Genomic DNA, 23775 nt, shown 5'->3' with positions numbered 1-23775 from the left:
TGAAACTTAATAGTTTTTTTTACTGCTGAGTGTCTCTTTGCTTGTCTTATCGTTTCAACAGTGACCTACAGAATTTGCCCTGACAAACAGAACTCAAACTTTTCCTATTCATTAATTACTCAGAATACTCAAGGATAACGCCATCTGACTGCTTTAAAATGATAACGTGTCTTCAAATAATTAATACAAAAGAATGGCTCTGAATAAGAAGAGATCCTAACAGTAAGCTATATATTTAGTAAGTTACTTACCTCACAAAAATCTTCATTACACAACCTATGGTAATTCCACAAGCTCCATTACTGCCAGCTAAATAAAAGATTCAAACTTCTGAAGGCTCTAACTACTAATAGGCATGTGGTTAGCAAAGGAAAGATTTTGTTGCAGAGGAAACAATGTATTTACCTTAAGAATGTGACAACCAGCTGAAAAATTATATAACATCCAGTTCCAAAAAAGTGATTTCAGGCGTTCCTCGAGGTAGTGTTATAGGCCCTTTGCTGTTCCTTCTCTATATAAATGATTTGGGAGACAATCTGAGCAGCCGTCTTCGGTTATTTGCAGGTGATGCTGTCGTTTATCGACTAATAAAGTCATCAGAAGATCAAAACGATTTAGAAAAAATATCTGAATGGTGTGAAAAGAGGCAGTTGACCCTAAATAACGAAAAGTGTGAGGTCATCCACATGAGTGCGAAGAGGAACTCGTTAAACTTTGGTTACACGATAAATCAGTCTAATCTAAAAGCCGTAAATTCAACTTATTACCTAGGTATTACAATTACGAAAAACTTAAATTGAAAGACCACACAGAAAATGTTGTGGGGAAGGGTAACCAAAGGCTGCGTTTTATTGGCAGGACACTTAGAAAATGTAACAGACCTACTAAAGAGACTGCCTACACTACGCTTGTCGGTCCTCTTTTAGAATACTGCTGCGCGGTGTGGGATCCTTACAAGGTAGGACTGACAGAGTACATCGAAAAAGTTCAAAGAAATGCAGCATGTTCTGTATCATCGCGAAATATGGGAGAGCGTGTCACAGAAATGATACAGGATTTTTTTATGCATTTAGTTAATAACCTACCTCCAGTGATTACAGTCTCTGAAGCATACAAACGCTTCGGTTTGCCTCTTACGACACAATATTTTAATTTTGATCCACACACTTCTACAGGGTAAGTCACTAACTGTTGGCACCTAGAATAACTCCGAAAGTATGATAGTAGCTGAAAAGTTTGCGGGACAGATGTTGCAGTGGACAACGGGGGCCATAATATAACGCTGGTTTGTTGTTGCTAGGTGGGGTCGCGTCAGAGATACGAAGGACAATTTTTTTAAAGTGGGGTGCTATAGTTTGGTACTTATTTTCTGATAGCGGCTATCGAAACAAATCCAACGATGTGTAACAGTAAGGTCTTTGAAGGTCAACGAAGATCACAAAAGTGGCGGGAACGTCCATTCACAGAAGGTGTCCGAAGTGATGTCCATTGGTATCAATGCAGTGTTGAATCTTCTTATCACGGATTGAGTGGCATTTCTCATCACTTCGGCACTTATCGAAGCACATGCTCTGACAATTCTCTTTCGTATATCGCGCAAATAGTAAATATTCGCCGAATAAGACGTATCCATCTAACGTGCCATTGACATGAAAACACCATTCGACAGTTTCGCAATACAACACTAATAGGAACGATGAGACTAGTATCGTCGAATGAAGCGAATGTGAATGATGTATTCCTTCGAAGAACAGGTCGATATGCTTCTCATTTACGTAGAATGCCAACAAAATTCAGTGAGAGCTAGAGACTTATACGCTGAAACATACCCTCAACGTACTCACCCTACACGTCATATTTCACACGTATTTGTGCACATATTTCACCTGTATCTCTAACGAATTCCGCCTTGCAGTTCCATTTTCATGCAGCTCCATGTTTTCGACGTCGTATCTCTTGGACTATGTATCGTACAATTATCTATTTATGTGGCTATATTAAGTGACATACAGAAGTAAAAAATTTAAAAGTAATGCATGATGCGGTAGTTTCTTCCGCATTTCAGTGTTAATGACCACATAACTGTTCAACTTTGTGTCGTACAGCGAATTAATTCTGCTGGTATGTCCGTGGTATATGTGAATACTGTCCGCAAAAGTGTCGTGAATTCAGTTATTAGTAAAGAAGTAATAAATTAAAACGTCATGTCTTATGTGGTACTTTTACTGCATCAGCTGAGAAAACTTTTTTCCTTTCATCTTACTGTGTTGGCTGTCAGCGAGAACAAGTTTCGTTAAGGTTTTTATGTGCCAAGTTGGTTGGAAGTCACGAAGTGCACTCATTCTGAAATATTCGACGAATAAAATCTAAACATTCGCTCGTCATGGGCTGCACTTCTTTTTCACCCCCACCTCTTTCATAGGTAACTGGTTCTTATCCCCAAAGCGATTCTTTCCAGACAATAAGTGATAAGAGTCCTATATTTGGTTATGTGTACTATGTTTGGTTGAAATTGGTCCAGCAGTTTATATATCTAAAGAGGCAAAGAAACTAGTACACCTGCATAATACCGTGTAGCGCCGCTGCGAGAACGCAGAAGCGCCGCAACACAACGGGGTACGGAGTCGGCTAATGTCTGAAATGGGAATTGACACTACGAATACTGCAGGGATGTCCATAAACCTGTAAGAGGACAAGGGGCTGGAGATCCCTTCTGAAGAGCACGTTGCAAGGCATTCCAGATATGCCAAACAATGTTCATGTCTGGGGAGTTTGGTGGCCAGCGGAAGTGTCTAAGCTCAGAAGAATGTTCCTGGAGGCGCTCTGTAGCTGTTATGGACGAGTGGAGTGTCTCATTGCCCTGCTGGAGTTGCCCAAGTCTGTCGGAATGCACTATGGACATGGATGGATGCAGATCATCAGGCAGGATGCTTACGTACGTGTCACCTGTCAGAGTCTTGTATAGACGTATCATGGATCCCATATTACTCCAACTGCACACGCCCCACACTATTACAGAGCCTCCATAGCTTGAACAGTCCCCTGCTGACATGCGGAATCCATGGATTCATGAGGTTGTCTCTGTTTAGGTTGGCAGGAGAGCCAACACTGTGTTACTAGAGGAGGCCGAAAGGCACGCGATTTACCTCACGCAGGCTGGCGTGAGGTCTGGAACATGATAAGGAAATTAGAATTTAGAAAAACGGTCGTAGCTGCTGCAATACAATTAATGACGAACGTCGCTCTTGACGGTACATGATTTACAATATCAATAGTAACTGATAATGGCGCCTTGCTAGGTCGTAGCAAATGACGTAGCTGAAGGCTATGCTAACTATCGCCTCGACAAATGAGAGCATATTTTGTCAGTGAACCATCGCTAGCAAAGTCGGCTGAACAACTGGGGCGAGTGCTAGGAAGTCTCTCTAGACCTGCCGTGTGGCGGCGCTCGGTCTGCAATCACTGATAGTGGCGACACGCGGGTCCGACGTATACTGCCGGACCGCGGCCGGTTTAAAGGCTACCACCTGGCAAGTGTGGTGTCTGGCGGTGACACCACAGTCTCCATATCCATACACGTCCAACCGCTCGATACAATCTGAAACGAGACTCGTCCGACAAAGCAACATGTTTCCAGTCATCAACAGTCCAATGTAAATGTTGAACGGTCCACGCGAGGCGTAAAGTTCCATGTCGTGCAGTCATGAAGGGTACACGAGTGGACTTTCGGCTCCGAAAGGCCACATCGATGACGTTTCGTTGAATGGTTCGAGCTATGACGTTTGTTGATAGCCCAGCATTGAAATCTGCAGCATTTTTCGGAAGGGTTGTATATCTGTCACGTTGAACGTTCCTCTTCAGTCGTCGTTGGTCCCGTTCTTGGAGGATATTTTTTCGGCCGCAACGATGTCGGAGATTTGATATATTACCGCATTCCTGGTGTACATGGTACAATCGTGAAATGGTCATACGGGAAAATCCTCACTTCTTCGCTACCTCGGAGATGCTGTGTCCCGTCGTCCGCGCGCCGACTATAACACCACGTTCAGGCTCACTTAAATCTTGATAACCTTCCATTGCAGAAGCAGTAACCGATCTAACAACTCTGCCAGACACTTGTTGCCTTATATAGGCATTGCCGACCGCAGCGCTGTATTCTGCCGGTTTACATATCTCTGTATTTGAATACTTATGCCCATACCAGTTTCATTTGATATGTTTTATTAATATTACTACACTACTGCCCATTAAAATTGCTACGCCAAGAATAAATGTAGATGATGAACGGGTATTAATTGGACAAATATATTATACTAGAACTGACATGTGATTACATTTTCACGCAATTTGGATGCATAGATCCTGAGAAATCATTACCCAGAACAGCCACCACCCGCCGTAATAACGGCCTTGATACGCCTGGCTTAGATGGCGTGTACAGGTACAGCTGCCCATGCAGCTTCAACACGATACCACATTCATCAATAGTAGTGACTGGCGTATTGCGACGAGCCAGTTGCTCGGCCCCCTTTGACCAGACGTTTTCAATTGGTGAGAGATCTGCAGAATGTTCTGGCCAGGGAAGCAGTCGAACATTTTCTGTCTCCAGAAAGGCCCGCACAGAAACTGCAACATGCGGTCGTGCATTATCCTGCTGAAATGTAGGGTTTCGCAGGGATCGAATGAGGGGTAGAGCCAGGGGTCGTAACGTCCACTGTTCAAAGTGCCGTCAATGCGAACAAGATGTGACCGAGACGTGCAACCAATGGCACCCCATACCATCACGCTGGTGATATGCCAGTATAACGATGACGAATACGCGCTTCGAATGTGCGTTCACCGCGATGTCGCCAAACACGGATGCGACCACCATGATGCTGTAAACAAATCCTGGATTCATCCGAAAAATGACGTTTTGCCATTCACGCACCCAGGTTCGTCGTTTAGTACACCATCGCAGGCACTCCTGTCTGCGATGCATCGTCAGGGGTAACCGCAGCCACGGTCTCCGAGCTGATAGTCCATGCTGCTGCAAACGTCGTCGAAGTTGTTCGTGCAGAAGGTTGTTGTCTTGCAAACGTCCCCATCTGTTGACTCAGGGATAGAGACATGGCTGCACGATCCGTTCCAGCCATGCGGATAAGATGTCTGTCGTCTCGACTGCTAGTGAGGCCGCTGGGATCCAGCACGGCGTTCCGTATTACCCTCCTGAACCCACCGATTGCATATTCTGCTAACAGTCATTGGATCTCGACCAACGTGAGCAGCAATGTAGCGATACGATAAACCGCAATCACGACAGGCTACAATCAGACCTTTATCAAAGTCGGAAACATGATGGTACGCATTTCTCCTCCTTACACGAGGCATCACAACAACGTTTCACCAGGCGCCGGTCAACTGCTGTTTGTGTATGAGAAATCGGTTGGAAACTTTCCTCATGTCAGCACGATGTAGGTGTCAACCTTGTGTGAATGGTCTGAAAAGCTAATCATTTTCCTATCACAGCATCATCTTCCTGTCGGTTAAGTTTCGCGTCTGTAGCACGTCATCTTCGTGGTGCAGCCATTTTCATGGCCAGTAGTGTATTACCATTATTATTAAATCCTAAACAAGTGAGGTATGTTAGATGTTTGTGTGACAGCCAATCACGTTTGGAGAGAGGTCGGAGGTGCGGTAGGAGGAAGGAAAGAAATTGACAGTCTTCCTCCCACGTCCCCCCTCCCCTCCCCCTGGGCGCCCTTCCCTCTAGAACCTAATCCTGTCTCCATGTGTACTCTGACCTTTCAAGAAATGCATGGTCAGCGTGATGCTTGGGTCAGAATAAGAGGTGTAGGAGGGGTGGCGGTGGGCGGGGGACGCCTTACCTGTCGAACGCCAGGTCTCTGACGCCGGCCCGCAACAGCGCGGCGACGTCGTGCGCCAGCTTGCGCGCGCTCTCTGGGTCGTAGCGCTCCGGGTAGCTCATCTCCTCCCCTTCGAGCAGGTCGTGCAGCATCAGGGACACGCGGTCACTGCTGAACGGCTTCTTCGGGTCCAGCACGTAGCTGTTCTCGTACATGGCCTGTTGGACCACATATTCACTCTAAGTACAGCTAGAGGACGAATGTATGGCATACGTCTAGTGTGACACGGTATCGCTTCTATTAACGGTTTAAAAAAATTGTCCAGCGAACCCACTCGACAGGAACAAAACCGCACTTCAGCAATTGGAGTGACGGACGAGAAGAAACCCTACATCCTCGCACGAACGAAAAAATTGGCTGACATCGAAATAAGTGTCAAAGGAATAGAAAAGCAACTGGAATCACTCAACAGAGGAAAGTCCACTGGACCTGACGGGATACCAATTCGATTCTACACAGAGTAAGCGAAAGAACTTGCCCCCCTTCTAACAGTCGTGTACCGCAAGTCTCTAGAGGAACGGAAGGTTCCAAATGATTGGAAAAGAGCACAGGTAGTTCCAGTTTTCAAGAAGGGTCGTCGAGCAGATGCGCAAAACTATAGACCTGTATCTCTTACGTCGATCTGTTGTAGAATTTTAGAACATGTTTTTTGATCACGTATCATGTCATTTCTGGAAACCCAGAATCTACTCTGTAGGAATCAACATGGATTCCGGAAACAGCGATCGTGTGAGACCCAACTCGCTTTATTTGTTCATGAGGCCCAGAAAATATTAGATACAGGCTCCCTGGTAGATGGCATTTTCCTTTACTCCCGGAAGGCGTTCAATGCAATTCCGCACTGTCGCCCGATAAACAAAGTAAGAGCCTACGGAATATCAGACACAGCTGTGTGGCTGGATTGAAGAGTTTTTAGCAAACAGAACACAGCACATTGTTCTCAATGTAGAGACGTCTACAGACGTAAAGTAACCTCTGGCGTGCCACAGGGGAGTGTTATGGGACCATTGCTTTTCAAATATATATGTAAATGACCTAATAGATAGTGTCGGAAGTTCCGTACGGGATTTCGCGGGTAATGCTGTAGTATACAGAGAAGTTGCAGCATTAGAAAATTGCAGCGAAGTGCAGGAAGATCTGCAGCGGATAGGCACTTGGTGCAGGGAGTGGCAACTGATCCTTAACATAGACAAATGCAATGTATTGCGAATACATAGAAAGAAGGATCCTTTATTGTATGATTATATGATAGTGGAACAAACACTGGTGGAAGTTACTTCTGTAAAATATCTGGGAGTATGCGTGCGGAACGATGTGAAGTGGAATGATGATATAAAATTAATTGTTGGTAAGGCGAGTGCCAGGTTGAGATTCATTGGGAGAATCCTTAGAAAATGTAGTCCATCAACAAAGGAGGTGGCTTACAAAACACTCGTTCGAGCTGTACTTGAGTATTGCTCATCAGTGTGGGATCCGTACCAGGTCGGGTTGACAGAGGAGATAGAGAAGATCCAAACAAGAGCGGCGCGTTTCGTCACAGGGTTATTTGGTAAGCGTGATCGCGTTACGGAGATGTTTAGCAAACTCAAGTGGCAGACTGTGCAATAGAGGCGCTCTGCATCACGGTGTAGTTTGCTGTCCAGGTTTCGAGAGGGTGCGTTTCTGGATGACGTATCGAATATATTGCTTCATCCTACTTATACCTCCGGAGGAGATCACGAATGTAAAATTTGAGAGATTCGAGCGTGCACGGAGGTTTTCCGGCAGTCGTTCTTCCCGCGAACCATACGCGACTGGAACAGGAAAGGGAGGTAATGGAGTGGCACGTAAAGTGCCCTCCGCCACACATCGTTGGGTGGCTTGCGGAGTATAAACATAGATGTAGATTCTTAAAGCAAAGTACGAACACATCGATATGTTCGTAATGTTGGGTACCACGGTATGTTTCGTCAGTGTTTAAGTAGTCTTAGATACACCTAAAGTCCGATTAAAAATGCTTATGGTAGACACTTCTCGCCTGACCGCTACATCTGTACTCCTCAAGCCACCTTGAGGTGTGTCGTAGACAGTATTTCTTGTACCACTGTCATTTCCCGTATTTCTTTTCCACTCATAAATAGTCCACGATAAAAAGGATTGTTACGGGCTACGCAGCAAACTGCCCCCAACGTGTTCCGATCCCCTGCTGACATAACGACATCGCGGTTACGACTGCATTAGGCACGAGATCATCGAGGTTGGACTATGCGGATGGATGGCGTTTCTTGTTATACCAGGTCAATGATCGTGTGTGGATACATCGCTATCTAGAAGATATGTTGCTTGAAACGAGCACCGTGCAGCTGACGCAGGCCTGTGGGTGAGTATTATGCTACGACGGACATTTACCCGGTACTAGTAATTGATGATGATGAGGTCCCACACTCCGAGGAGCGCAGGGGACGATGCGGGAAACCTGCACCGCCGTACTAGGCAAGGTCTTAGCGGAGGTGATTTTGCCATTGCCTTCCTCCGACCGTAATGAGGATGAATGATGAAGAAGTGAAGACAACACAACAACACCCAGTCATCACGAGGCAGAAAAAATCCATGACCACACCGGGAATAGAACCAGGGACCCCGTGCGTGAGAAGCGAGAACATTACCTCAAGACCATGAGGCACCATGATACATATGAACTATGTAAACATTATATTAAGACACGGTCTCCCGGCGATATGGCTTAATAAAATATCTTGAGCTTCCACCGCGTCAGGTGGTTAAATCCCACAAGCTTTCGACGAAACATCTGTCATTATGAGGACGAAGGAATTTTGGGATTGTGTCATAAAACAAGCGGTAGAAATTAAAAAAAATATCTGATAAGACCATCAAGTAGGACGGCGGTTTGCAACTCAGTACAGCATGGGACCCGGTCATTGCAAAGCTGAAGCGGCGGACGAGGGACGAAACCATACCACAGTAGGCGAGGAAGAGGGCACCAGTGACGTAACAGCCAGCAGCGTGGCTGTATAAAGGTGGCACCGCGGCTGTCATTTGCTTCTTGACAATGGCCGAGGAGAGCACGGCAGAAAGTTCGTGGGATTTTAACCAACTGAAGCGGTTGGAAGTCCGATAAGACTTTATTACGTAAACATCATTGCGAACCACCTGCTTCCCTTCATGGTCGATGTCTGCCTCGACGACGACGTCATCTGCTAGCAGGGGGACAGTCCAGGTCACAAGGCCAGCATCGTTTACAATGTTTTGACCTGAATTATTGTGGAATCACAGTGAGCGCGGGACCACCAAATTCGCCTGGTCTGTTCCTCATGCAATAGATCTGCTGCGCTATCGGGCGCCAGCTACGCGCCCACAAAACACCAGCTAGTAACTTAAGGGAATTACGTGACAGATTTGTAGAAATGCGGTACCACGTATCTCCAGAAAACCTACTATGGACTGGGCAAACTCTATGCCACGCAGATTCGTTGTTATAATGCGTTCAAAAAGTGGGACAACGCGCTGTTAAACACGCAATCATAATGTTTTGGCTCATCAGTGATTTTCCAAGAAGCGTTTTAAGTACCAGATAGTTCATATTTTTCCGACTATGTTTACCGACACAAGGGACCAGTACAGAGTTTTACAGAACACAAGATAGTCGGTAATACTAATCAAAGGCGACCAGACAAAAAATCAGCTTTCTTTAAGATTCAACGGACATTAGTATGCTATGCAGTATGGAATTTTTCACAGTTTCAGAACTTGTTTTCAGTTAAGATCAATGCGTTTAGTAATATATTCCGCAAATCGGCGCTTTTCACAAAAAATTCAAAAATTATTATTAAATTCCTAACTTAACCTCTGTTCTTCAAATTCTGTTGCTTGCTTGGTGGCTCATAATTGAGCAATTAAACGTTAACGTTGCGGATTCTTTAATCCAGTGTCATAGCAAATTTCTCCACTTGACTATTGCACTACAAAGCAAACAAATCAGTATTAAAGCTCTTGACTACTAAAAGTGCTCGCATTCTGTGGTCGGACATTTTCATAGTTTGTCTCAGCAGTACAGAAGGGATGTTTCAAAACCTAACACAAAGGTCCTAGAAAAATCCAAGATATTACGCCTTTTTAGGACGTAAATCTGTGAAACGCCACGTTTACTATGCGTAAACGGTTCTTACGAGAGAAAAAGTAAAGTTGGCGAATTATACATCTGTGAAAGATCTGAAGTTAAAAATTTAATGTGGGATATATATTTACATGTACAAAAATCCCCATCAACACTTGATTAATCATGGGAGCAAGAGCTCTAAAAACTGCAAATTCCATTCCATTATAATTTCCAAGACACCTACGCATTTTCGAATAAAAATAATTTGGTGTGGAATGCCACGTTCCTTTTATTCAGTAGATACAAACAGTCTGGAGTGTATGAGATGGTAAACACTGCGACGTCATTTGCAAGAAGGCAGCACTTCCTTCTAGTAATTGGAAAGCTGAAGTATTTCCTACGTTCTCTAACGTCATTTTTACACATATCCCATTTAAATTCACGTTAATATTTCACACATACACGGTTTCGTCGCCTTGGCATCGCAAAGATCGCTTAATAGAATGCTAAACTAAACAAAATATACAACACTTTTTTTTATAATAGTCACAGAACTCAGAACTTCTTTTATAAATTTCTGTTTGCCTCATACGCAAGTTCTGATAAACAGGGATTTGTTTGTAAATGGAGGTTTGCCATGTTAAAGCGGCTAAGCGCCAGTTTTGCATAAATTGTGTTCTCTACTTCGTTAGGTGGTATGTGAACAGGGCTTTTACATACTAAAAAAGCTGTCTCCAATGATGGCTAATGTAGTGATACGACGACCGGTATAGGAGTGAGAGACAACACCTACGACTTGTTAACGTTAAATGGGGTAAGTGCAGAATGTGTTACACTGGTTGACGATAGTGAACATACAGATGATACACTTCCACATGCTCCTGACGTTTTGTAGCCTATCTCTTTATCGGTGGTAAAATGGATAATGAAATAATATTAATAATTCAACAAAGGGAGGTAATAGAAAAATTGCTAACTCGAAAAGAAAGCCTCAGCAAAGATGAAGAAGCATTTCGTTCCTAATGATGCAATGAATACTATACCAACAGCTCGCAGTAAGCAATCATTTCAAGTGGTTCAGATGAAACGCAGCCAGTTTCAGCAACGAGCTGATATGTTCGCTAAAACTAAAGAGGATGAAAGCCACCATGCTTCGGGTAATTCAGGTAATAAAGACATTTGGTGGAACGAGGGGTGAGAAATTATAAGAGTGTTGAAAAAGGGATGTTGAAGAGACTATTTCGAAACGATCACTGGTACAGAGAAGAAAAGAGACCTCTAAAGTATGATGAAATATCTACCTGAGGGGTACAAACAGTTTTACAGTGAACACCAATAGGACTGAATAGCAAATCGATTATATAGGTAGTTTGGTTGACTTAGCACGTTCAGCATTTCAGTACAAATTTATTTAGAAGAGTCAATGTGTTTTCGTTTCTCTGGATAATGCCAAGTGATAACTTACTTTCCTAAAGTCGATGAATAAGTGTCCATGCGGAGTCAGTGCACATTTATGTTCTTATTATCTGAATTAAGTTTATTTTGAATAACCTTTCGTGTACTTGTCTGCTTTCGTCCGTTGCAAATGTTTCTTTTTAAAGTCTGCGATTGTGAAAACAATGGATTTGTTTATAAATATCTTTTCTGCTACCAGTCACAATTTTCTGGTATTCATAATTTTATACGACTGTTTTGGGAAATGATTCTCATTTTCAAGTGAGTATTTCTTTGTACTATGCCATTTTTACATAATTTCTTTCAATGTGTGGTCTTCTGTTTGGTTGTGTTGACTCTATTTAGCCCTTTTAGAATGATAACCCTTCAGATCATCTCATTACCTAGTACGAAGAACACGATTTTAGACATTCCAGTTAATTTTCTTGTGTGGGGAGGGAGGGGGGGGGGGCAATTACGTAGTGCTCATTTCAGTTCACTGAGCCAGCAGAGGAAATATGACATGGCGCGTATTTTGCGATTCGTTTGGTGAAGATACAACACAAATGATGTGTGGTTTAATTAAATACATGCACTTTGTTGTGGAATTTGCATGCATTCGCAATAAAGCAAGATGAGATGTTCCAGCTGCAGGAGTGAAAAAAATGCACTGCAATTGTTTATTGTTTCTGTGAGCTGTTGACAACTGATAATAACTACATTTGCGTTTCTGCTGTCATTCTCAACTTTGTGTTTACGTAACTTGTTTTCTTTCCTACATGTTAAGCTCGGTTATGTTAAACAGACATTAGCTATTTTAGCACCTACTCAACAACAAAACCGCGTTAACGCAACACGTCATGTTGCAATAACATGGGTTTCTACCCGCCAGTCGGTATTTTAAGGTTTCGTTCCATTTTCCCCACTTTTTACTCATAATTAACGCTATAACATCTCTAACTCAATTGCACCCGACTTTCCATCTATTTCAGCAACTTGATTCGATTCCTTATATCAACATCTATTTTTTGCCTTCCTTAGCATTACTGTGTTACATTCCTTTAAAATAGTTTCATAACTTCCAATATTTTGCTCTATGTTCGCAATCCCACTTGTTTGTTGTTTATTGGCCGTACACATCGAGTTATGACCGTTTTAGCATTCACGGTGTTTTGTGTTGTCACGACGTGGCAATTTTGCCCGTATTTCGTTTGTTTCAGCGCGGTTATTGATCACTTGCATTTCACTGCGCGTTTATGTTTACCCATAATTGTTGCAGTAAGCGTCAGTTGTTCACATTCCTTTTGTGCAGTACCAGAGGTTTGTCAGCTGCACACACGTTCCCACCGTTATGCAAATGTGTTTGGTTTGTACGCCGGCAGCTGCAATTGGCTCGATCTTTCTCATCGGCCTATTTTCCGCATTGGATAATTTACTGAAGTTGATATGATTTTCAATATTCAGCAGGTTGTTCACTAAGCGTTTTCTTCACATTTGTGTCAATATTCCTGTCCTGTAGCTAGTTGCATATTACTGCCTGTCGTGAACACATTAATTTTTGTCGCTTTCCTTTTTCTTAATGACAACCGCTAAAGCTTCCTAAATTTATGTTCGGAACAAGAGACGCTCATTTGAAAGCGCTAACGTCTGAATCAAATTTCCGCTACAAAGGCGCTAGTGAGGAAGTGAGAAAACAGGTTAGAATATCTGAACACCATGTTGCTCGTCATTGTTCCCTGCTTAATTTCAGACTACTCTGTACTATCCAGCAAAGAGAGGTCATGCAGCACGACTGATAAATGCTGCAACGACTTTTCGAGAATTCGTGTACGATATAAAATCGTTTGGCCACTTGAAAGCATCCGTTCAATTATTTAGGTTAGTCATGTTCAGAAAAGCTCAAACGAATACTACGCGAAATGAGGAACTAAAAAGCGAGTGGCACCAAATACCTGCTGATGTGTGGAAAACACTGAAAGATGTTGGTGAGATACGGTTAGCAAAATTGCTTAACAACACCCTGAAAAGCAAAGATATACCAAACGCCTGGAGAAGGCAACTGAACCTGACGCGGTACCAACTCTATTCTACACAAAGTATGAGAAAGAACTTGCCGTTTTCTAGTAGCGGTGTGTCGTAGGTCTCTGAAGAAAAGAAAATTTCCTGTAATTGGAAAATAACACAGGTCGTTCCCGTTTTTAAAAAGGGTCGTCCAACAAACGCAAGAAACCATAAGCATATATCTCTGACTTTGGTCTGTCTTAGCATTTTGGAACACATTTTATGTTAGCGTATTATGACGCTTCTCGAGATCGATACTCTCCTCTGTAGCAAGCAACATGGATTCCTAAATTAGCGCTCATATGAGACCGAGCTTGTTCCCCTCGTCCACGAAGTCAGACAAAAGTAGAAACGGGCGTCCAGCCAGGGACTTCCGTAAGGTGTTCTATGCAGTTCTGCTCTGCCGCCTAACTAACTAAATAGGAGCGTATGGAATATTAGATTAACTGTGTGAGTGGACTGAAGGCTTTCTAGCAAACAGGGACACAGCTTGTCATTCTCAACGGACGGAACTGTTGAGCCGTGAAGGTCACCTCCAATGTAGTGTCACAGTTCGAATACTTTACACAATACCTATATAGGAATTAGTAGACTCGGTAGTTCCACGAGGCTTTTCGCAAATGATTCTGGTGCAACGATAGAAAATTGCAACGAAATGCAGGAAGACCGGCAGAGGAGAGACGCTTAGTGCAGGGAACGGCATTTCACCGTCAACATAAACAAATGTAACGATTTACGTGTACATAGAAAGAAACATTATTGTATAATTACACGAAATCTAAACAATCACTGTTAGCTTTAACTTCCGTAAAATATCTACGAGTATGCGTACGGACCTGTGGTAAGTGGAATGACCACATAAAAATAATAGCAGAGAGGGCAGTTACCAGACTGAGAGTCATTTGTATTTATATCTCGCAAAAGGAACGTGAAAATAAAATTGGAGAGATTAGAGTCGGTACAGAGACTTACTGGCAATAGTTCTTCCTGCGAATCACAGGCGACTGAAACAGGAAAAGGGGCAATGTAACAGTCGTACACAAAGTACCCTCAGCCACACAATGAAACGTGGGTTGCGGATGATAGATGTAGATGTAGATATAGGAGCAATGACAGTGCAATCTCCAGGGGCATAGAACTTTTATGCCATACCATTAAAATTTGGAAAAGAGTCCTTGAATAACGCCTCAGCCATCTTATCCTGTTAACAGAAATTGTTTGGATTCACAACAGAAAGGGAAATACGCATCCAATAGATGCAATAATACTAGTAATGGAAAAACCTGAACTTAACTAGCAAAATGTCTAGTTGGTCCTTATAGATCTAGAAAAGGTTTCTGGTCAAGTGTCACGGACATTATATGGCAAGCACTGCGTGCACCTCAAGGCCTGCGGTACTATAAACTAATCATTATGGACACTTACAACAATATCCAAGCTAGTTTCAGAAGTCGTGCAGTCAAAAAGCTTTGATGTTAATCCACATGTGCATCAGAAAGCTCCGTCAATCTACAGTCCTTTAATGTCGTCATGAATTATTTAACCACAAAGAAACGAAAGTTGGACAAAAATGCGGGAAAACTGCGAGAAATGCATGCTTAAACATAAACGGAGACGCTAGCCAAGCCTTCAAGTTGCGCTGCTCTATCTGACCTTGAACGACACCTTTCAAATGTCTTCAATATGTTGCAAGTGTCATTTGTGGTCAGAGCACTATTCTGTTTAGTTGGGAGTGCATTACGTCGGAGCTAAGTGACTTCGAATGTAGGGAAAGTGTTGGTTCTCGTGTGGTGGATGCTGCCATAACCACGGTAGCCAAACTGTTTCGCCTTTCAAGAAATACCATATAGAAGATTTATAGCGCCTACAGAGAAAGCGGAAAAACATCATTCGCTAAGTCACAACATGAACAAACGTGTGTGCTGAATGATGACAGACGGTCACAGAAACAAAAAATAAGAGGGGCCGGTCGTTGTGGCTTAGCGGTTCTAGGCGCTTCAGTCCGGAACCGCGCGACCGCTACGGTCGCAGGTTCGAATCCTGCCTCGGGCATGGATATGTGTGATGTCCTTAGGTTAGTTAGGTTTAACTAGTTCTAAGTTCTAGGGGACTGATGACGTCGTATGTTAAGTCCTATAGCGCCATTTGAAAAATAAGAGGACGACAACTGCAGAACTGGATGTTACACTTGTGAACCTTGGCAGCACCAAAACAACACTAAAAGAACTCCAAGAGGTGCTAATTGCAGGAGCTGGAATTCCAAAAACCACACATCAGTGATGCAACTGCCCATAACCGGAAAACCTGATGCCGAAGTCATAAAACCTGGACTGTGGAACAAAGGACAAATGTCATTTTGTCGGAGAAGTCTTATTTCACACGGTTTCTATCTCCTGGCCGAGTTTACGTCCCAAGAGTGAAACACGGAGGGAGCTAGGCGATGATTTGGCAAGCCATACCGAGGTATTCACTGGCCCGCATACTGTGCAAGGCCGCGTTACTATCAAGGATTATGTAATGTTTTGGGCTGATTAGGTCCATCCGATCGTACAGTGCTTGGTCTCCAATGGCGATGCTGTGTTCCAAGACGACAAGGCTCCATTTTCCGACAGCTCGCATCATGCACGAGTGATTTTGTGAGCACAAGGATATTCATTGTCTCATCTCTCCTGACCATCAGTGTCGCCAGATCTAGACATCATCGACCAGCTGCGGTCTATTTTGAAGCGATGGATGCGTGGTCGCTGTCCACCTTCATCATCATTACTTCAGCTTGCCGCTATTTTGCACCAAACATGGTGTAAGTTTCCCTCGAAAACGATACAGGACCAGTATTTATCCTTTCCGAGATGAATGGAAGCCGGTGTGAATACCAGCGGTTTTCCTACACCTTATAAGGTATGGTAATGTGCTGCGTTTATGGTGTTTCCATATTTTTATATATCCCGTGTACAGAAACAAAAGCCGTGTAGTGAGGGAATGCTGATGAGGTAATGTAAAATGTAAATGTCGTGTGACTAATGCCTCCCGTCTGGTAGACCGTTCGCCTGGTGCAAGTCTTTCGATTTGACGCCACTTCGGTGACTTGCTTGTCGATGGAGATGAAATGATGATGATTAGGAAAACACAACATCCAGACCCTGAGCGGAGAAAATCTCAGACCCAGCCTGGAATAGAACCGGGGCCCTCAGGATTGATATTCTGTGACGCTGACCACTGAATTACCGGGGGCGGACGCTGATGAGTTAACCATTATATGTAATAACATCCATGAAATTAAAGACAACCTTGAGGACGGAGGAAGGCTCTTGAAACGAGTGCGTTACACATAAGTAAAACTACAATCGAGCTGATGATCACATCTTCAGCCTCAGTGCCACACATCACACAAATCTTGATGACGTCACACTTCCAAAAGCTGAAATTTTTAGATATTTGGGATCGGTAACATCAGAGCAAGAATAGTTCAAGCAGACATAACTCACAGAATACCGTCGCATGAAACAAGTGTCTTATCCTGCCAGTGTTTCTAGTGACGCAAAAATGCCCATACAAGCCAAAGGCAAAATTTATAAAACTGCTGTAAGACCAGCGCTTTTGTATGGCAGTGAAATCTGGGCGTCAAGAACGAATGCGAAACAGAAGCTCCACACGATAGAAATTACAGCTTACAGACGAGTAACACTGGAAGACAAAGTGCGCAGTGAAATCATTAGCGTGGTTTTAAAGTCGTCTCACAGAATCGAGGCCCGGATGGCATGGTCACGTGACACGAACGCGTGAACATCATCTAGTGAGAAATTGCCTTGCCATGGCTAAAAAAGACAGAGGAATAAGAAGACCTCCGCTCAGCATTAGCGAAGATGATGCCTGCTAGCAGGATAGATGCTGTCGCATGCTTTCACACAGAGTAACTGAAAAAGGCGAGGACAAAAAGTCTCTTTCACGGAAGGAACGAAACAAAAGCAAAAATCTTACACTAACGTACAGACATGTATGGTATGCTCGAAGAGCGCTGTGTAATAATATCCTCTGCCCTTGGCTACATTCTACTGAAATGGGAACAGATCAGAAAGGCCTGTCAGGACTGTTATACCGAAGCATCAGATATCTTTTCTAATGGCAGGATTAAATTATGTCTAGTCTCTTTCTGTTCAATGAGAGTTGAGGTGGTTAACGATACATATATCGGGGAAACCCTTGCAGATATAGTTGAACCCGGCGAAACATCGGTGGCGTCTGTACTCCAGAGGAGTGGCTACCCAAAGGCGTATGTTCCGGGTTTAAATTAGCCCCACATCGGATCTCCAGGTGAGAGCTGCATTAATGTCAAAAAATTATAAATGTATAAAATCAGAGCTTTCAGATACGCACATATAATTGTCATTTGCTAATGGGAGACGGCACATTGACAGAAATAGAACAGGAATTAGGAAAAATTAACTGGAGCATTGTTGGCTTAAGTAAAGTACGTCGTAAAAGTGAAAACTGCCTTTGACAGAATTTGGGAAATATCTTCTATTACTGTGGTAAACCAAATGGAGAACTAAATGCAATCAAGCTTTTAAGGAACAAAATCACAGTAGACAAAATAGCAGTATTAGAATGAACTTCAAGCTGAGTTGCGAGTTTGGTCCTCAAAACATCAGGAAGTTATAAAATCCAAACAGTTCAAGCATATGCACTTACTTTTAGTCATCCTGATTAGGAGATAGATTCCTTCTATGATTGTCTGAAAGAAACCTAAGAAAAAGGGAGAGATTGCTCTTATAAAATTGTAATTTATAATAGAACAGGCCTATGCTAAAGACTTGTACAACATATTTAAAACCTCCATAGCATTTGTGAATGTAGCTGAAGAAAACAATGAATTTCCCATCGAAAAGGGTTAATGTAACGTAACTATTTATCTCCAGACTATTTTCAGCAGTCCTCGAGAAAGCAAAGTCTACATTGGATCGGAAAACAGAGGGAACCCAAATTTAGGGAAAGAGATCAAATAGCCTGAGGTTTGATGATGATATTGTTCTATCTGCAGATAATATAGAAGAACGTGAAGTACTGGTTAGTGTACTTGCGTTGGCCTAAAAATAAATTCTGATAGAATCAAGATCATGATGAATGGATGGACTGTCAAGGGAAATATATCTGCTGGAAGTACGCAAGTGAAAAGGGTGCGCGGAACATGCCAATCTGGGTCAGCTGCTAAATATGAAAGGAGACAGAAACCCTGGAAGATACTCATCAATTTTGAAGTCTAAGATGCCCACCGAGCTGTAGAAAAGAGTTTTTGACCAATGTATACTGTCAGTATTAACTTCTGGCTGAGACACGTGGAAATTGATTGAATTCATTGTTAGAAGACTAATAGTAGCCAGAAGAGGAATGGAAAGATCAATGTTGAGCTACACAAAGAAAGAATGAAAGCAGTTGATATCAAACAGACAACAAAGGTCAGTGACAAAGTGGAAAGAGTGAATGCCCTTGAAATGACCGTTGGCTGGTCACGTCGTTCGAAGAAAAGATGGCAGGTGGCCAAAACAAATGTTAGATTAGAGTCGAATTTACCAAAAAAGACGAAAGGGAAGACCACCGGAGAGATTGTACAGAGACTTATGAAAGACACTGAAATGGCAACGGGAAGCTCAAGACCGGCAGAAATGGAAGAACCTACAGAGACCCTACGCTGTCCGCCGACTCAAAAAGGCGACGTCACCAAGTGATCGGATTGGCTGATGATTATGTATATATATAGAACAGGACAGTACTGAAGTTGTGCAAACACTACTCAAAGGACGGACGTACTGAGACATATAGTGGATATTTACTCTTCAAATCTCGTGACGATTAAAGCAAACTCACTCAGTAATACTCTGTGAACATAATGCTTCAAAGGAGGGAGAAATGCCACATTATCTGTGATTTATACAACTTGTCACCAGACATATATCCGCTCCAAGATGCGGTGCTATGCGCTGCTATGAACGTCACCCAACTTAGACGTTCAATTGACAATGGCATACTACCCGAAACAAGCTTGCAATGAAGAAATACGATTAGCACAAGGTAAATAAAATATTTTGTACCTAACTGAGAAAAATTTATGTATAAATGCGCCGTGAATGTTACAATTCACGATTCTCTGTGGATTATTTGTGGTATATCACAGATTGCGAATAGCATTGTAGTTGGAACATTCACCACTGATCTTGAGGATACTCACTGTTATACTTATCGAGCAATCGGATTGTTCATTGTAATGTAATTTTACGGCAATAAAGGACTCAAGCAGGTACATTAACACTCTGATACGAAAATCTATCAATTTACAAATATGTACAAGAGTAACTTGAACAAGGTTTTTTTATTGACTACATGCTATTCACTGTACTAATTATTTCTTTACTATTCTAATTATTGTTTGGGTAACAGACGCCAGTAGCTGGGTAACTATGGTTACATGAATCACTGGATCACATAGTGATAAGCGGCACGAGAATCTTTTGCAAAAATACAAAAAATTACTTAAATATTCAGTGCCTGTGCTCATAAAATTAGTTTTATGGTAGTTTCCTATCAGTTTTGTCATGCCTACTTCTTTGCCGTTGCCCACTCTGAAAAATGATTTGTATGACACAAGAAAGAAATCATAAACGTTGACATAACCAACATCAACAAATTCCTCAGCGACTGACATAAGGTCCACTACACATACAAAAATAGCTGCTTTGGTATCGTATGTTTATAGATTTATTACCATACATTAGTTTACCTACTCACTAGGTAGGAAAAAATATCTACCTGTACCACCGTCACTAATAGCGTTCAGTCTTCCAAGTAAGATACAACTAGCTTAACAACAGGCACCACAAGGAGTAAACCTAAGGAGGTTAATAAATTTTTTTTGTTAAACTGCAATAATTTGTTTGTGTTGGTCGTTATACACGGTGCGAACAATGAAACATCTCGTAAACAGTACTGGATTTGTTTGGGGTGAGATCTGTGCCAATTAGAGGCAACAGGGCAAAGTAAACGCTACATTTGCTACAATTTGTGTAAAACATTTCAGATTTTTTTTAATATAGTGGACATCGAATAATAATTCCAATAAAATGTAGGTAACAGTTCAACGAGGACTAAAAGTTTATTACAAAATCCTGTGTATACGACCAGTACCAACAGGTGAAGAACTTGCTGAAAGTCTTAAAGAAATTCAGCGATGAGCCGTAACTACGAGTACGTAACATGAGGTGATTTCGGTTTGCTGTCAATTTGTAAAACTACTTTCTCATCGTATGGGTTAACGTAAATCATGACAAATTGTTCTGCTAATGGGAGATAAATAGTTTAGACAAGAAGACAATAGAAGCTTTCGAAATGTGGTGCTACAGAAGAATGCTGAAGACTAGATGGGTAGATCACATAACTAATGAGGAAGTATTGAATAGAATTGGGGAGAAGAGGAATTTGTGGCATTACTTGACCAGAAGAAGGGATCGGTAGGTAAGACATGTTCTGAGGCATCAAGGGATCACCCGTTTGGTACTGGAGGGCAGCGTGGAGGGTAAAAATCGTAGAGGGAGACCTAGAGATGAATACACTAAGCAGATTCAGAAGGATGTAGGCTGCAGTAGATACTGGGAGATGAAGAAGCTTGCACAGGATAGAGTAGCACGGAGAGCTGCATCAAACAAGTCTCAGGACTGAAGACCACAACAACAACAACAACAATGTAGTTTAAGCATTATCTCAGACTGCTAATGAGACAAAGACATAATGACTGCAGTCCAGAGTTAGTTAATACGCGTTTGATTATCAGGTATGAGTAACGTAAATGTTACGACCAAATATCTAATGTAGCAATAGTGCAAATGAATGGTTGAAGGGTGTCCTGCAGGAACTTCACAGTGAGAAGATGCTTCGTATGTACGGGGGAGTTTAAAGCAGACTGGAGTAGTAGTGAGAATTTGGATCAAAGAGAGAGGCATGCCACAGTAATCCACACAGTTGTGCAAACCGCTGTGGCAAGGTGGCTTTGTGGCTAGCACACCTTCCTAGTAAGTAGGAGGCCTGGGTTCTATTCCTGGCCTCGGTACAAACACTCACTTGAGTCTATATACATAAAGTCAAACTCTAATTCTTAGTCACGTCTGGACTCTAGCGTCTTCACAGTGTAGCTTTTCATTTTGTCATTCTTGTTCATTTCCATTCATATAAATATATACTTATTCTACTGCTATATACCAAATATCTGGATGGCCACTGCACGATATATGAACGGCCTCTGTATATAGGCATACCTTCATCTTGTCAAAGCCGAGACTGCTCCTGCGGAAGGAGATGAAACTGCCAGAGCGCTGGAAGGCCCTGGAAGCTGGTCGCACACGCATCAGGCTCTCCTATAACAAGACAGAAACCTTTGCTCGTTTCCATCACATCATCATCTATACTGCGGTGCAAAAAGCTAAAAATATTTCGTCACTGTACGATTCGTTTCCATCACCCACATTATCTTCCAAACCATATGAAGGGAAAAAAGAGAAAACCATACCTAAATATTGATACATGGAAGAGCTGAAAAAACTACATCTACGTCTATATCTACGTGGTTCCTCCGCTATTCACAATAAAGTGCCTGGCAGAGGGTTCAATGAACCACCTTAAAGCTGTCTCTCTACCGTTCCACTCTCGAACAGCGCGCAGGAAAAACGAGCACTTAATTTTTTCTGGTCGAGCCATGATTTCTCTTATTTTATAGTGATGATCATTTCTCCCTATGTAAGTGGGTGCCAACAGAATGTTTTCGCAATCAGAAGAAAACTGGTGATTGGAATTTCATGAGAAGATCCAGTCGCAACGATAAACGCCTTTGTTTTAATGATGCCACTCCAATTCACGTATCATGTCTGTGCACTATCTCCCCTACTTCGCAATAATACAAAACGAGCTGTCCTTCTTTGTACTTTCGATGTCATCTGTCGGTCCCATCTGATGCGGATCCCACACCACACAGCAATATTCCAGAATAGGGCGGACAAGCGTGGTGTAAGCAGTCTGTTTAGTAGATCCATATCACCTTCTAAGTGTTCTGCAAATGAAGCGCAATCTTTGGCTGGTTCTACCCACAACATCATCTATGTGATCGTACCACGATGCGGAAAATACGAGGATTGCCCAGAAAGAAATGCGAAACGTTACGTATGTACTATTTGAAGTCTCCTGAGTGAGCGGGCCAAGTTTCCGCCACTTCCGACAGACAGCGTAGCTGCAGGACTGTTTCACAATGGCGTCTCTAGGTAACGTACGTTACAAGAAACGTGCCGTCATTAAATTTATCATTGCAGAGAGGGACTGTGGGCAATATTCACAAATGTTTCTGCAAAGTCTATGACGCATGTGCAGTTGACAGAAGCAGTTAGTTGCTGGGCACGGAGGGTAAGTTCATCAGAAGGAGGTTCGACGGAGCTCCACCATTTGCAGCGGTCGGAGAGACCATCCACAGTTGTCACACCTGACATGTTGCAGCGAGCTGATGTTGTCATTCGCGAGGACACACGCATTGTGAGTCGGCAGTTAGCAAACATTTTGAGGACGAGGAGGAGGTGATTCACACAGAGAAGCTCTGGCTCCGCCATCAGGGCAAGGATTGGTATCGACAGGTCATCCTCGCCATTGTTTCGCGCTGGAGAAGGGTCATACAGCGGGATGGAGATTACATGGAAAAATAGGGTGTGTAGATAAAACACCATGCTTTCGTGTGTTTAATTGCCATTACGTTTAATAAAGATTTGTTGAACAAGAAACTGTGGTACATTACTTTCTGGGTGACCCTTGTATAACACAGTGTAAATCCATAATTCATCCACAATAACTGTTATAACCAAATCATATAACAGAGCCGAATTTGAAACTTGTTTCTAACGAACAGGAAGTTTTAAAAATTCTGTTTTTAAAATTATGACTACTGCTCACAATTACAAAAGGAGAGTGCTTTAAACATATGCTTGGAAGGAAATACGTATTAAGATATGAGCTATTTTCATTTGTGTTGTAAACAGTAAGTACTCAGTAGTCATTAATGCACGCTGTCTTCTTCTTCATTGCTCATTTATTGTATGTTGTCTGGGAAGATGCAAATCCTTGAGCGATCGATGTGTGGGCAGCAATCGTAGCTGAATGACTTTCAGGGCTATACACTTTCTCCAAGAAGTTAATAGGAGCATACTGTTTCTCACCAATTTCTAGCTTCACTACTGGAAAACATTTCGCATGAAGGAA

The 23775-nt window shown here is 42.6% G+C and overlaps 1 protein-coding gene across 1 annotated transcript in view; it reads right to left on the bottom strand.

Annotated features, from left to right (window-relative positions):
* The window catches only part of LOC126278820 (translation initiation factor IF-2-like), a 329625-nt gene that overhangs the window by 168383 nt on the left and 137467 nt on the right, over nt 1-23775 (bottom strand). The window contains exons 5-6 of the mRNA XM_049979094.1: nt 21798-21896; nt 5868-6064 (exon numbers count right to left, since the gene is read on the bottom strand). Of these exons, the coding sequence (XP_049835051.1) occupies nt 5868-6064; nt 21798-21896 (296 nt within the window). The remainder of the gene's footprint in view (nt 1-5867; nt 6065-21797; nt 21897-23775) is intronic.

Source organism: Schistocerca gregaria, chromosome 6, assembly GCF_023897955.1.
Source record: "Schistocerca gregaria isolate iqSchGreg1 chromosome 6, iqSchGreg1.2, whole genome shotgun sequence".
Taxonomy (NCBI): Eukaryota; Metazoa; Arthropoda; class Insecta; order Orthoptera; family Acrididae; genus Schistocerca; species Schistocerca gregaria.
The sequence above is the reverse complement of the archived record's forward strand: the minus strand, read 5'-3'. Positions and strand labels throughout refer to the sequence as shown.